General features: G+C 35.0%; 1 protein-coding gene and 1 pseudogene across 1 annotated transcript; both read left to right on the plus strand.

Annotated features, from left to right (window-relative positions):
* Window positions 1–482: 482 nt before the first annotated feature.
* LOC111208119 lies at window positions 483–7352 on the plus strand (annotated as a pseudogene).
* Window positions 7353–13585: 6233 nt separating this feature from the next.
* Window positions 13586–16002, plus strand: LOC106402364 (aquaporin NIP1-2). Its single transcript, XM_048762956.1, has 5 exons — window positions 13586–13909; window positions 14064–14288; window positions 14695–14913; window positions 15420–15481; window positions 15585–16002. The coding sequence occupies exons 1-5, from the start codon at window positions 13739–13741 to the stop codon at window positions 15802–15804; spliced, it is 897 nt and encodes a 298-aa protein (XP_048618913.1). The 5' UTR covers window positions 13586–13738; the 3' UTR covers window positions 15805–16002.
* The last annotated feature ends 74 nt before the right edge of the window (window positions 16003–16076 follow it).

The raw sequence follows: 16076 nt of genomic DNA on the forward strand, positions 1-16076 counted from the left end.
GAAGAGATGGCTTAGAGTCTCTTTTTTTTAAAAAAGTTTGGTGCATGATTAGGAACAAATATCCCAAACTTCTCTGGATTGGTCTATCTAACTCTAAACAGTTTTTAACCTATAAGTCTCGTAAGTAGCATAGCGAAACGGCAAATTTCTACCAATCTAAATGAACACGCCAAAACAACCTACATTCTCACTTATTCAAAAAAAAAAAAAGATTTAGAACATCTAATTGATGCAACAATATCTAATAAAATTATTGCATCAATTTATATTAGTAACCCACGCATATAATCTTTTTTAATGCCTAATAATTTGTAAACATTAGCGGGAATGTCTTCAGACATTGTAGTCACATCGTTGTTATTAGATTACCATATAAATTGCATAGAGGCAAAGTTCTAAATGGTGAGAACAAAATATGAAATGCTTCAAGGACAGTAAGAAAGATAGATAGAAATACATTGGGTGCAGAAAAGTTGTATGAGATGGAGGAGATTCCTTTGTCTTGGTCATGTGCTTGGTCATAAAATGGCTATGAAACAGGATGATATGAAACTGGTTTACTTGGGAACAGTGTGGATGGTAGTCACGAGGATGAAGAAGAAGAAGAAGAAGAAGATGGAGATAAGATTAGTGAAGTTAATCATGCCAAAGCCGTAGCAAAAGCTTTTGGTAAATCTTCCAATAGAAAGAAGGCTTCTATATCGATGGAGGTTGATGAGGTAGCTGATGGTTTGAAAGAGCTCAACATGGATAACTATGATGAAGAGGATGATGGTATGTTCAGTTTTTGTTGCCTCTTTGGTACAGAACAGAGTTTTTCCACATTGAAAGTTGCCTTTCTTTTTGTTGCTGGGTTGGACTTAGACATTCAATTCTTCAGCTCTGGGCTTTGGGATCTTTATTATCCAAGTAATGAGTTGGATCCTACTCGTTTTCTGTAGGTGTAAATGTCTAGTATTGGGGGATCATGTGAAAGCTATGTGACCAGGTTTATGTGTACGAGGAATCATCGAATGGCTCACCGAACATGTATGTTCATCATCACATAGTTATACCGGAGTTTCCATTGTGTACTGCTTGGATTTATTGTCTTCTCAGAGGAGGCGAAAAAGGTTAGATTTATTCTTCATTCTTGCTATGGAGGAAATATCACTCTTACCATGCTGTTGTTTGCGTTGGTATTGGCAGGGAACTTTGTAGCTATTGGATCAAAGGAAACACCGACAATAGAGATATGGGATCTTGACGTTGTATTTAAACTATCTTTGTATTTATGTTGTTTAATCTGATCAACAATGAGAGTACTGATGATAAGGTTATTTTAATGATGTAGATGGACGAGGTGCTACCTTGTGTACAACTAGGAGGAACAGAGGAGATGAAGATTAGTAAGGAAAAGAAGAATAAGAAAGGTAAGAGCAAGAAAGAAAAGATTAAGAAGCAGGTGTGACTCATCAAACTCGTCTGTAATTCTATGGCAATGTAAGATTACTATGGAACATCACACAAAAGAGATAAGAACATGACTCATACATAGTGCTAATTCTGAGATATATATCCTAATGGTTTACTGTTTTGTTTGGCTCACAGGTTCAAGCGGTTGCTTGGAACCATTATGCTCCAGAAGTGCTTCTCAGTTGGTCGTTTGATCAGACTGTTGTATTGGTAACTCCTTTCTTCCATGTTCTATCTCGCATGTTCCAATTTTTTTATCATTAACATGAGTTTGTATATTATTGTTGCAGAAAGACGGAAGACAACCTTCACACTCGGGTTTCAAATGGTCTGTCATGACTGATGTTGAAAGCTTAGCCTGGAATCCCCACAGTGAACATTCCTCTGTGGTGAGAGCTTCACTTCCCTTTGCTCTTATTATAGACAATCTGGTGTTATGTCATTTTAAAACATTTTCTTACCAACTGTTCCTCTTAGGTAAGTATTGAGGATGGAACCATGAAAGTTTTTGATATACGCGCCGCACAGTCAGGTTTTAGATTCTGACTTAAGACTAAGGAGTCTCCTCCATCTCATGCAACATTTCCGCACCCAATGTACTTCTATATCTCTCTCTTACTGTCCTTAAGCATTTCATATTTTGTTTTTGTAATCAGTTCTCACTTTTTTATGATCTGTGATTAACAGCTTTTGGCTACGGGTTCGATGGATAAAACGATAAAACTTTGGGGCCTTACGAACAATGAGCGTTCATGCATTTATTCACACAAACCAAAAGTGGTAAGAACCAATCGAACATAAAATATATATGTTTTACTCATGTATTCTTTTTTTTTTATCATCGACTTTTACAGACTCATACTGAATCTGTAAACCACATCGGGAGATCTACATCCATGTGAACAACGAAAGACGGTTGTGTCGTTGCACTGCGTGCGAGGCTATCCGCCTTGGTATTTTGCGTTCTTGGTACATAGTTAATCTCTGATCGGAGGAAACTTGCCATGTATTCCTTAACCATTCTGATTTTGTCAACAGGGAGCTGTATTCTCCATTTCCTTCTCAGTGGATAACCCTTTCTTGCTCGCTATCGGTGGCTCAAAGGGAAAGTTACATGTGAGTAGATAGATTAACACAAAGAAACTGATACATGGGGTATCAAGGACCAAAATTCACTTGGTGCAACAAAAGAGAAGAAAGTCTAATCTGTAAAAAATTGGATCGGGTTTTGATAAATGAAGAATGGCTAAATTCATCAAAAGCGTACTGTGTATTTGAGCCAGGGGAATGCTCAGATCACTTGCGATGTAGGATTCAGCTTGAAGTGAATGAAGAGAAGAAGAGGAAACCATTTAAGTTCTCAAATCCAATTGCAAAGATGCCAGAGTTCATACCTCTAGTGGAAAGGCATTGGAGAGAGAATGAAGCTTTGGTCCATTCCACTTCTGCAATGTTTAGACTGACAAAACAGCTCAAGGCCTTGAAGCAGCCTTTGAGAACGCTGAGTAAGGAGAAGCTGGGGGACTTACCAAAACGAGCTCGAGAAGCTTATATAGAGCTATGTGCTAAGCAGAAAGCTACACTAGAGAGACCAAATCAAGATGCTATACGCGAAGAAGTGAAAGCATATGATAAGTGGAAAAGACTAGCAGATTTGGAGGAAGAGTTTTACAAACAGAGGGCAAAACTGCATTGGCTAGAGGTTGGCGATGGCAATAATAGATCTTTCTACAATGCAATAAAGGTCAGAGAAGTGAGAAATAGTATTCAAGAAATAATGAGGTCTGATGGAACTATTGCAAAGACTGATGCAGAGATTAAGGTGGAAGCAGAGAGATTTTTTACTGAGTTTATGACTACAATACCGGATGATTTTGAAGGAGCAACAATGGAGAGGTTGAGAGAATTATTGGGGTTTCAATGCAGCAGTATGGATTGTGGAAAGTTGGAAAAGGAAGTAACAAGAGAAGAGATTAAGGAGGTCTTATTCCACATGTCGGGAAGTAAGTCACCAGGACCTGATGGGTACACGGCTGAGTTCTTTAAGGAGGCATGGTCAGTCATTGGAGATGATGTCACCATAGCAGTCCAGTCTTTCTTCATCAAGGGATTTCTGCCGAAGGGATTAAACTCAACTATATTAGCGCTGATACCAAAGAAAGAAGAGGCAAAGGTAATGAAAGATTACCGCCCCATATCCTGTTGTAATGTGTTATATAAGGGGACATCGAAGATTATAGCAAACATGCTGAAGGAGATCCTGCCTCAATGTATCTCGAGTAATCAGTCAACATTTATAAAAGAGAGACTTCTGATGGAAAATGTGTTGCTGGCAACAGAGATAGTGAAGGATTATCACAAAGAGACAATATCTCCAAGATGTGCTACGATGATTGATATATCCAAGGCGTTTGACTCAGTACAATGGCCTTTTCTTCTCAACACATTAAAAGCTCTTGGACTGCCTGAGAAGTTTATTCACTGGATCACTCTCTGTGTTACAACGGTTTCCTTCTCTATCCAAGTGAACGGAGAACTAGCGGGATACTTTCAAAGTCGGAGGGGATTGAGGCAGGGATGTTCTCTCTCACCATACCTATTTGTTATATGTATGAATGTCCTCTCGAAAATGCTTGATGATGCAGCAGCGAAAGGACTTGTAGGATATCATCCTAAATGCAAAAACATAAGTCTTACACACTTATGTTTTGCTGATGATTTGATGGTATTTGTCGAGGGAACGAAGAGATCAGTTGAGGGGATCCTAAAGGTATTTGAGGAGTTTGATAAAATGTCAGGGCTAAAGATCAGTTTAGAGAAGTCCACTCTCTTCATGGCAGGATTCACAGCTCAAAAGCAGGAGGAAATCTTGAATCATTTCCCTTTTGAAGCAGGAAAGCTCGCTGTTAGATATTTGGGACTTCCATTATTGACAAAATGCATGACGGTAACAGATTTTCTTCCTTTGGTAGAGAAGATTAGGAAGAGAATTGGATCGTGGAAAGGGCGCTTTCTATCATATGCTGGAAGAGTTCAACTGATCAATTCAGTCATTGCTAGCCTTACAAACTTTTGGATGACAGTCTTTAGACTACCTAGTGGGTGCATAAAGGAAATTGAAAGGTTATGTTCTGCTTTCTTGTGGTCAGGGCAGGAGCTAAACAGCAAAAAAACAAAGATTGCCTGGACAGAGGTCGTTAAAATGAAAAAGGAAGGAGGTATGGGAATTAGATCTTTGAGGGAAATGAATATAGTAAGTGTGCTGAAGCTTGTTTGGAGAATTCTTTCAGCTAACTCGCTATGGGTCAAGTGGATACATGTGTATCTCATACGGAAAGAATCGTTCTGGACAGTTAGAGAAGCGTCTGTAGGTTCTTGGATGTGGAAGAAGATCTTGAAATATAGAGAAATTGCAAAGAAGTTATATAAGGTTGAAGTGGGTAATGGAAGAAGAGCTTCTTTCTGGCATGAGAGGTGGTATAATCTTGGCTGTTTGAATGATCTTTTAGAGAACAGAGGGTATATTGATATGGGTATAGCTGTAGATGCAAAGGTGGCTGACTGCAGAAACCATAGAAGGAGGAACCACATAATTCAGGTTCTAAATGATATAGAAGAGGAAATTGTGAAAATAAAAGAGAAAATGGTACAAGGAGAAGAGGATCTCTCACTATGGAAAAATGGCAGTGGAAAGTTTAAGAAATGGTTTTCTACTAGTGAAACGTGGCAGATCACTAGGGAGAAGCATAGAGAGAATGAATGGCATAAGGCAATATGGTTCAAGAATGCAACACCAAAATTCTCGTTTTTGGTTTGGCTAGCAGTTCGAGATAGATTGTCAACGGGAAGCCGTATGAAGAATTGGAATGGGAATGTGGATCTGTCATGTATCTTCTGCCAAGAGCCATTAGAAACGCTCGGACATCTCTTCTTTGAGTGCTCATATTCAAAACAAATATGGGAAGAGCTAGTGAAAGGTGTGCTTGGATCCCAATACACAGAGTGCTGGTCAGAGATTCTGCAGTTCCTCATGAGCTCGGGCCAGAATAAACTTCAATTATACACTGTGAGATATGCTTTCCAAGTAACAGTCCATAGCATCTGGAGGGAGAGAAATAGAAGAAGGCATGGAGAGACAGCTTCTCCAACAGCTCTTTTGACAAAGATGATTGATAAAACTGTGAGAAATAAATTTTCCATTATGAAGAAGATGAAGGATAATGGCCTAGAAGGAGGGTTGAGATTCTGGTTTGCCACTAGACAAAGATAGAGCAATGAGAAGTTACAGAAGCAAAGTATTTTGTTAGCAAAGTTTTGTATAGAAGAAAGTAAAAAAGGAAGCACTGGTAATAAGGGTACTTTTTTGAATTCAATTTAACATTCAATTCAAAAGAAACTGATACAAATTCACTTTTTATTAGAGAATATAAGTACTTATCTTGTGTTTATATTTGCAGGTTTGGGATACACTTATTAGACGATCGATAATATCTCTCGCAAATATGGGAGCAATCAATCTTGAAAAAAGCCACAAGGATCACTTGCTTCTTTATATCTGAGATAATTGTCGTTATATTCTTTCACAATTATGCCAGCGCCTCCTTTTTAACTTATCAAGAAGATCTAAGTTTGTAAAATCACATTTTTTTACATAGGAACTAAGTTCACTTCTTGCGTTATAAAATGATGAAAATTAGGAAAAAGTCCAAGGTTAAAAGTCCACCTCTGCGGTCACCCCACACGAGTTCGATTCCACTAAGTAGCGTTGCTTCATGTTGTAGAATGTAGCTATAGATTGGGGACTGGTGACAAACAAAAATGACGAAAACTAGCATTTCCAGTTGTGTTTGAAAGAATTTTACTGCTACTACGTATTGAATTTTGGCAAAGTGAAATTATAAATTGAAGATACGGTATACTGATTTTATGTAGGGTAGTGGAATACATTTAAAAGTAGTTTGACATCTTAAAATTAAACGGAGATATTAGGACCTATGCATCTAGCCTAGCAATCGCTACTAGATGAATTCATATGACGGATTGATTGTTGTGGAGGTACGTATACATGACGTTTCTTTTGTGACTCTTCGAAAAACTAGTCATGCTACATTAAAATCCAAACTCTAGACCATAGAGCATACTTGGATTTGACTCTGGCAGTTGAAGAACCCCACGAATAAATTACGGAACCGTGATTAAGTTATAAACGACTTCTACGACAGTACGTAATTAATTTCAACACAGAATCATAAACAGCAATGTCTAGTAAATAAGTCGTTGTCTGCCACAAAACTCATGAAATCTTAACTAACCCCTTTTATGTTTCTGGCTATAGAGTCAAAAAGCCTAAGATCTTCACAGGATTAAAGCATTTAGAGCACCATTAACGGTAAGTCTCTCACCATCAATCTCTTAACTGTTTTATATTAAAAAGTACAAGTAACCACTCAGGATGAGGCAAGTGGAGAGATCATCTCTCATATCTTCTTCAAAGTCTCATCATGAAAAAACGTTCTATTTACCATATCTCTTCTTTCTTCGTTAAATTTCATTAGACCATGGTTATCTCCAGTCTCTTAATTAGGATTCTTATCTTCGGTTAAAAGACGGTTTTTAACTTTTCTTAGTTTTTAACGAAGAAAAAATTAAGAACCGTCACTTAAAAAAAAGATATAAGAACCGTTTCTTAACCGAAAAGTGTAAAAAAACAATAAAAACAAAAAAAATGTTAAATCATGAGTTAAGAATCCCGGCTAAGAGACCGGAGTTAATCATGCCCTTACTTTTAATATGAGAGACTCCTTCTCGTACTTCCACTAATCACGATCTTAGTAACTAATAGTATGTGCCCGCTCTTAGTAACTAATAGTATGTGCCCGTAGCAATTAAAGCCGGTTATTATATTGTGTTGGTTAGTCAAATTTAGCATATATGAATCAGTACTTTTAACTCTTAAGGAAGAGAGTGATCCAACAATGTACATATGCATATTTATTTATTTTGGTAAAATATGCATATATTTATTTTATTGTGAGCTTATCACTTATCTAACTATGTTTCTGATTTTGTCGTTCTGGGTTTTTAGCTAAAAATGTATACAAATTACAAAGTCATAATATCTTCAGATATATATAAAATTGATAGCATAATTGTTTTCATATTCCTTTGGTGAGTTTTTTATTACCTTAAAGTTTAAACCGAAACTCGTAATTTTTTTCAAACCCGACGCCATAACATATAAAGTATTGATTACTCGAAGTCTCGAACATACAACTTCTAGGTGATCTATAAACTTCACTTTGTGTATTTTTGCAGTTGAGTTAACAAGACATAGTATTTATGTGACGGGGTCTAATCAATTAATAATCCGTCTAATAAATAAATACTAGCTTTTTAAAATAGTCCATTTTATTCTAAAACCAAATGTATAGTCATGTGGGAATGGGATCTCCGTTGAAGGTAAATGTAAATAGTGGGAGGTTAAAGATTCTGCATGCGCACTGAAAAATACTATAACCATAGTCACTTTTAAAGTACACATTTTCATTATGCTCATCATAAAATTCATAATTATGATAAAGTCTTTGTTATTGTTAAGTTTTTTTTTTATAATAATAATACTATTTAACTGAAACTTTCAAACTCGATGGACGACGCAATAGTCAAAGTCTCGATTTAAAAGAAACTTGTGCATTATGTCAATGACAATATTATTAGTTATCTTCTCGACCAATAACTTTAGATGGTGATATGAGTAACATTATTACTATTATTGAAATGTTTGTGACATAATTATCATGAAATCACCACGACATTGTGCATTCAATAGATTCATCCCTTTTTCTAGCTTTCTTCACTTATAATTCCGTTGATCTGACGATATTCACTCGTTCCATCTTTATGAAATTTCTTTCTAGACATTGTATGCCAATCAAATGAATCAATCTATATTATTTTCTTAATTGAGATAGTTTCGTTATGAAACGTTTTACTTATAATCTTATCATATGCTAAAATAAAATAAATGCATGGAGTTATTAGAGCACCTCTAATGGTAGAGGTACTCACTTTAGTTTCTTAATGATAAAAAATATTAATACTTTAATAATGGTTTAGTTTTTTTATTTTAATTTTTGAATTTTATAAAAAAAGTTATTCAATTAAAAAAGGACATCTGTACTGAAGAGTCTAAAACGTTCCAAAAATATTTTCTGCAAGAACTTATTCTGTTACAAATATTTTCTTCTTGATTTTTTTGATTTTTTAAAAATTGGTTAGAACCCATCAATAATCTGTCGATGGAGGTGCTCCTAGTGGTGAAAAGAATACCAGTTTCTGTCGAAAATGGTTGTTAACGTTTTTTAATTGACACTGTAATTAGTAGGCCTGAGACTTTTATCCGAGATCCGTATTCGATCCGAGATCCGATCCGGATCCGATCCAAAAATCTGGATATCCGGAGAGGCTGAATCCGGATCCGGATAGTAAAATGTTAGATCTGTCAAAGCCGAATCCGGATCCGGATATCTTGATTTTTTAGTCCGGATATCCGGATCCGTAAATTTTATTAATAATTATTTCAAAAATAGTAATATCTATATATAAAAACTAATTTATTTAATAAATTTTCATTTTTATAATACTATATATAAATTTTATGTAAATTTTGTAATATTATACATAGAAATAATTAAAAACATTATATATCTTTTTTATTTTTAAATTATTGTTAATATTTTATATATATTAATATTATTTTTTATTTATTTTAAGGATCCAAATCCGGATCCGGATATCCGCCGGATATTATAATTTTTAAAAGGATATCCGACACCCGGATATCCGCGAACCCCGGATCCGGATAAGGATAGTAAAATTACGGATCCGGATAAGGATAGTAAAATTACGGATCCGCCGGATAAGGATCCGGATCCGGATATCTTAAAATTGTCCGGATACCCGATCCGTCCCAGGCCTAGTAATTAGGCCTAGGCAAAACAACATAAACCGAATAACCTAACCGAAATAGAAATACCCAAAATTGAAACCGGATCAAAACCTTCAAATACCCGAATGAAGGCCATCAACAAATTTAGTAAAGGTTTTTTTAAAAAAATTAGAGATTTATGTTTACATAAATTATTTTTTAATTCTAAGGGATTATAGCTAGCTTTTCATATGTATGTCTAGGACAGGTTTTGCTACTATACTATCCCAACAACTTAAGGACCCTCAATCTTAAGTTTCTTGCTTCTCCCTTTCTCATAAGGAAATATGTGTTGGGGCCTGAAGTTTATCACCTTATGGCTCCAATCTTGGGGTATTTGTTTATGGTTGATTATCTTCCTTTTATAGTTTCAATTTTTTTGCTTATACTATGTGGTTTAGTTACTTTCAACGTTTAAAAAAAAGAAAGAAGAAATTTAGCATATCTTGAATGATTTAGTTACTAAACATGTGACTAAATTTAAAACGAACTAATAATACTAAAACTGATTTCCCGTGATCCGTGGCTCATGACCATTATTATATAACAAGTTTGTATTCTGGAGTTTTAAGTCACCCTTCCCTTCCCATAGGAACACAATGAGTCCAACAATCGAAAAGTCAAAAAATATCTCATATGATTTATCCATACAAAATTCAATGTATGTCCGAAGAATTTAAATCCGGGAGAAATCACAGACGCATAAAAAATAACAATGGATGTTCTCACATACAAATACAATGAAATATTCTCATTTATTCAATCGTGTATCTTAGTTTTCTTGTCACCGTAGGCATACGTCTCCAGCTTTTTGGCACATGGGGAGCTAAGCTTAAAAATTATTGATGTATATGTGATGATTTGAACCAGTCTATCACATATATATATACATTGAAGCACGGGTTGGGAGACAAGAAGTATAGATTGGTGCAAATTCATGAAAATGTTTCTAAGATTTTAGTTAAATCCAAAGTTGTGAACTGTATATAAGAGTCTTTTTGGTATATAGCACATATTTCATTCTTTTTTTTTTGGTAAAAAGCACATATTTCATTCTTATAGTTAGTCACATGTTACGACGGATAAGACCGTAACATAGAATTGGAAATTGAATTCTGAGGTGAAATTCGATATGGTCTGGTCCGAACATAGAAGTTATGCCGGCATCTAGACTCAAAAATAACTTTTAACTTTTGTAATAACTAGTTAGCAAAAAAAAAAAAAAACTTTGTAATAACTCTTGTACTGTTTGTTTTATATCAACCATGCGTCCATATTTTCGGTTGGTAGTTGAAGACTTGAAGAGGCCTTCATCAATTCCATCAAGTGACATTTGTTTAATTTCTCTTTTTTTTGTAACACTTTTGTTTAATTTCTCATAGATGTTTTTTTATCATAAAGTTTGTATGTCCAAAATGTATTTTTAATGGGTCTATATGCTACGATCAAATATGGGTGTCTCAACATCCAACAACTTCTGATCGGAGAAATGAGCAGTGTATCGGAAATCGGAGCATCCAATGTTTTGCTATTCCAAAATCCAAACTGGAGCTTTTTTCTTATAAATTAGATAATTTAGATTCATATTGACTTTTATACATAATTTTAGACATATGCATAATATTTTATAATTATGTAATAATAAAAGAGATGTGATATATATTTCCTTTTTTTTTTTTGAAAAAAAACAAAATTAAACCAGAGTGTATTAAAGGCACATACCTAATCATCGGGTGAAAAGTGCAGTCTACAAATACATCTTCTTCCGAATATTCAATACATCTTCTTCCGAATATTCAAATGGACTGAAAAACAGTAATCCATATCTATGTAAGGTGATTTAGTTTCACATGACAAGTAGATCGAATCTAAAATGTGATGACGTCCTAAACTTTTTTCTTTACCACTCGACCACAAGTTACCAATCTATATTTCCCTGTTCTGAAAACACCTATAATGAAGAATGCGATTGTCTTTTATAAAAAAAAAAACTCTATAAGTATCAACAAAATTATTCTTAAGCTGTTATATGACATTTCATAAATTTTTATACGGATTTATATCAAAATTTGGATTCAGATATTTAATTATTATTATATCTAGTTATAGCACTACAACATGCAAGACATTAAATTTCATATATAAGTTTTTGAAAAATAACTAGGAAAAATGATAATTTATGGAAAGTTCCTATACAATAATTTTTTTTTTTGTGCAACCCTATCCAATAATTTAAAACTCGATTACCTGGCATAACTTTATCGCTCGGAAACATGGATAAATGCCACATCAATGCTATGACGATCACATTAACCACATGATGTGGATAAAAAGTAAATGATTTTCTTTTTCAACTTATGGAAATAATATGCTTTTACGGATAAGATCAGATATATTCACTATGATCCGTACCAAAAGAATAGTTTTCTCTCTCATCTATGTTCTCTCTCGTATCCTTCGCAGAGAGGAGATTGAGAAAGCTTTGTTGTCTGTTTTTACGGTGGTTTCCTTCGCCGTCGTTCAAGCCTCTCACCGGTTTCGGTCTCATCCGACCGGTTTTGGTCTCCGGCATCGCATCTGTCATGATGGATGGTCGGCTTTTGTCTCCGTCGTTCTCACCTTCCTCTCCAGTGAAGAACGGCTGGCTCCTGTTTCCGCGTCGCACTTTCCTTTGTGTTGACGGCGGCTTTTCCCCGGGTTCATCCCGATTTTGTTTCAGTCTACAGTTCTTATGGTTCCTCGTTGCAATCGACTCTCCTTTAATCTCCCGTCGTCTGATCTTTCTCCCCTCGTCAGAGGTTGTTTCATCTTCGCGCTTTCGTTTATCTTTAAAGGTGACCGAACTGCATGCCGGAAAGTTGATGGTTGATTGATCGATTGAAGACGATTGGTTTCTTTTCCGAGCCGTAGACCTGCAAAGCGTCTGGGTTTTTGTGAAGGCTGCTCTCCGATGATGGAGCTCATGCGATTAAACCGCTGGCGTTATGGCTCTTCAATTTGCTAAAATTGTCCGACGGTCTCTTCTTCTCTGGTATCCTGTTTCCGGTGTGTCCGGTGGATCTACGGGAAGTTGCTCCGGTGACGATTTTCTTGTCGTGAAGATCGGTGGCGTTACAATTTTTGGGCACGTGTCTCTCCATCGCTGACAATGTAACGCGTGGATGTGTTCGGGTTGATTCACCTTCTTCATTTTGGGCATTTTTTGTCTGGTTTCTTTTTGGGCTTTATTTCTAGCCATGTTGGGTTTTCTGTTGCTCTTGGTTGGGCCTCTTTGTATTTGCTGGTCTCTTGCCTTTGTGTTTTTATAATACAAGATGATTAAGTGAAAAAAAAAAATCAGATATATTCACTTTTTTGCTAGTATAGGAATTATATACCAAGAATTTAGAGAATAAGATTACTTTACGAAAGTATAAGAGAAATTATGTAAAAGTATATTTACAGATATTAAAACTTACACGTAAACATAAATAACAACAGATTCATGAATTAAAGTAACAAAAGAAATATAGGAAAATAGCGATATTATTTTAAAATATTATATACAAAAATGTAATATAGTCAGAAATATTTGTTTATTTTGTCAAAAATTCCAAGAAATATGTTAAGATTTTTTTTTAAATTATAGAGGAATTTCGACGCATTAAGATTTTTTTTTTCTTAACTTAAAGATCAGACATATATCAAAAGCACAAAATATAATAGCGGAAAGGTTTACACGTGGTAGCAGGAGTTTTTGTTCTGCTATCCGATTTTAAGTTTTAGGTTTTTAAACCATGTTTATCTCTGATTAAAACTGAATTTCTTAATGCAAGGACCCCACCAAAACCTTTAAAACCAATCACAAAAGTAAGCAAATAAGGATCGATCTTTCTCTGTTTCTTTGACTGTTCGCAGGTTCCACTGACACGTGGTATTCCGCGATTGGTTAGACTTTTAATTAAATTTTTCTTTTTTTTCAGATTAAAAAAAAAACAAAATAACTTACTTATGGTTCCGTGCCTGCCTTGAACATGTTCTCAGTTATTGTTGTCAAAAAAAAAATGTTAAGTTCTTACTAAGGCAAAGTAATAATGGTCAAAAAGATACATGTGCAATAGTTTCCTACTAAACATAACATACCATCGGTTATTAATTTAATAAAATGTGAAAAGTCCAACCTCTTTCTCTCTCCCTGACGATTTGTCAATAAATTGGAGATAATCGCCACCAAACTCTTTCACACAAGTCGTAACGGTCCTTCAAAGATTTTGTTTTTCTTTTCTTCTTTGGTTCTGAAAGAGAAAAAATTACGTAATGGCGGAGATCTCGGGAAACGGCCATGGTGACTCCAAAGAAGGAGCAGTGATGGTGAACATCAACCAAGAAGTTGAACTTCAACAACAACAAAAAGAAGCTATTCATACCACAAAATCCATGAAGAAACAAGACTCTGTCCTCTCGTTCTCTGTCCCTTTCTTACAAAAGGTGTTCACTTCTGTTACTCTCAATCCCCAAACAACAAAAAACAAAAAAAACCTTTCACCGATTTTTCTGGTGTTTAGACTCTCTTCGATGAAGATTTCTTCTGTTCAATGAAACTACTCTGTTTCTTATTTTGTTGCAATTGCTCTGTTTTCAGTTGATGGCGGAGATTCTTGGAACGTACTTTTTGATATTCGCCGGTTGTGCATCGGTGGCTGTAAACGCCCAACACGACAAAGCCGTGACTCTTCCGGGGATCGCCATCGTTTGGGGACTCACCGTCATGGTTCTTGTTTACTCTCTCGGTCACATCTCGGGCGCTCATTTCAATCCGGCGGTCACGATTGCGTTCGCATCTTGCGGCCGTTTCCCTCTCAAACAGGTCAACACATACACACAATATATAACACCTATCAAGTTTTGTTTTTATGTGTCATTTTGAGTTTGATGAACAAACTAGAACCTTGACGTTTTGTGTTTGATAACTCTAGCTTAGCTGTCTTCTTGATTGTATTGCACGCAACTAATTTTAATAATAAAGATTTTTTCCCTAGCCAATAAAGTTTTTATTGTAGATTGCAATTTTATTTTTATATCTTTCAAAATTTAATTTCTGAGAAATAGTTTTGTCAGACAAGTTTTTTAAAAGAATTTATCCGTATTAGATCAATCATTTACTAAATTCCATATTCAGCTCAAGGGAGGAATTATTTAAAGCCGATTTACCTTTAATGCGACATTAAACCACATTTTCTAAAGTTTATCTATATGATTCTTTGATATTTTAGGTTCCGGCTTATGTGATATCACAAGTGATCGGATCGACGCTTGCGGCGGCGACGCTGCGGCTTTTGTTCGGACTTGATCAGAATGTTTGCAGCGGGAAACATGATGTGTTCGTCGGAACATTACCGTCGGGATCCGATTTGCAGTCGTTTGTGATCGAGTTTATAATCACTTTCTACCTAATGTTCATCATTTCCGGAGTTGCAACCGACAATAGAGCGGTTAGTATTTCAAAATCTTCTTATACTGCATGGAAAGTCTACAGTATTTCAACAAAATTATATATAGTCAAATGATTTAAATTTGATGGCTGTTTGTTGGGGATTCTTGCTATTTTAGCATGTTCGTTTTAACTTTAGCTAATGTTATAGCTTTTCAGTTTAGTTATAAAGATCAAGTTTATGTTAAATTGTAAAGTCTGCTTTTCAGCAAAAAAAAATATAGAGCTAATATTTTGTTTCCATTTTACCTTTTAAGGTTTTTAATGAAAAGTGGACTACGTACACTAATTTATAGTTTTATCTTTGATTTTAAATTTTTACTACTAGGAAAACAAGTTTACTATATTTTTCTTGACCAAAGCCTTTTCCTAGTTCTCGATCGTATATTTAATTATTAATTTGTGTTGTTATGATTACCTCAGCAATATTTATGATAAAGTAATTAATATTGGACCCGTTAACAAAATAAAAGTGATTAATAATATTAGACCCATATGACAAATCAGATTGGAGAACTTGCCGGACTAGCAGTGGGGTCGACGGTGCTACTTAACGTGATTATTGCCGGGTAATTATTTTTACTTATAAAATCTTTTTATTTTACCGTTATGTATATATTTTCTTCTTCTATTTTTGACAAAAACTTAAATTGATATATGGTTTTTTATCAGACCGGTATCAGGAGCTTCGATGAATCCAGGAAGAAGTTTGGGACCTGCAATGGTATACAATTGCTACAAAGGAATTTGGATATACATAGCGTCTCCAATTCTTGGTGCGGTTGCGGGTGCATGGGTTTATAACACGGTTAGATATACCGATAAACCGTTGCGTGAAATAACCAAAAGCGGCTCGTTTTTAAAGTCCGCGCGAAATGGTAGCTCTCGTTAAGAAAACAAAGTCATGGCTACGTTAAGTTAGTCATTCGGAGGTTATGTTGTATTATCAATTAGAAGTAATGACTGTTTTGGTAATTGTGTTTCTTTAAATGGATAACTACCACTAAAAGTTTTAAGGACGTATGGTATGTAACGAATATATAAAATTAATTTACCAAAAAAGAATATATAAAATTATGAGTTTTAAACTTTTTAGCATATAATCCGCTATCTTGCGTAAATTTACAAAAACAATCATCACCAAAACAAAATACAAGTCAACCT

This window comes from Brassica napus, chromosome C7, assembly GCF_020379485.1.
Source record: "Brassica napus cultivar Da-Ae chromosome C7, Da-Ae, whole genome shotgun sequence".
Taxonomy (NCBI): domain Eukaryota; kingdom Viridiplantae; phylum Streptophyta; class Magnoliopsida; order Brassicales; family Brassicaceae; genus Brassica; species Brassica napus.

Excerpts from the sequence above, each read along its gene's own strand:
- LOC106402364 (XM_048762956.1), top strand. The coding sequence starts at position 13,739 with ATGGCGGAGATCTCGGGAAACGGCCATGGTGACTCCAAAGAAGGAGCA. Across the intron at positions 14,289-14,694 it reads GCCGTTTCCCTCTCAAACAG|GTTCCGGCTTATGTGATATC; the intron begins GTCAACACATAC and ends TTGATATTTTAG. Across the intron at positions 14,914-15,419 it reads TTGCAACCGACAATAGAGCG|ATTGGAGAACTTGCCGGACT; the intron begins GTTAGTATTTCA and ends ATGACAAATCAG.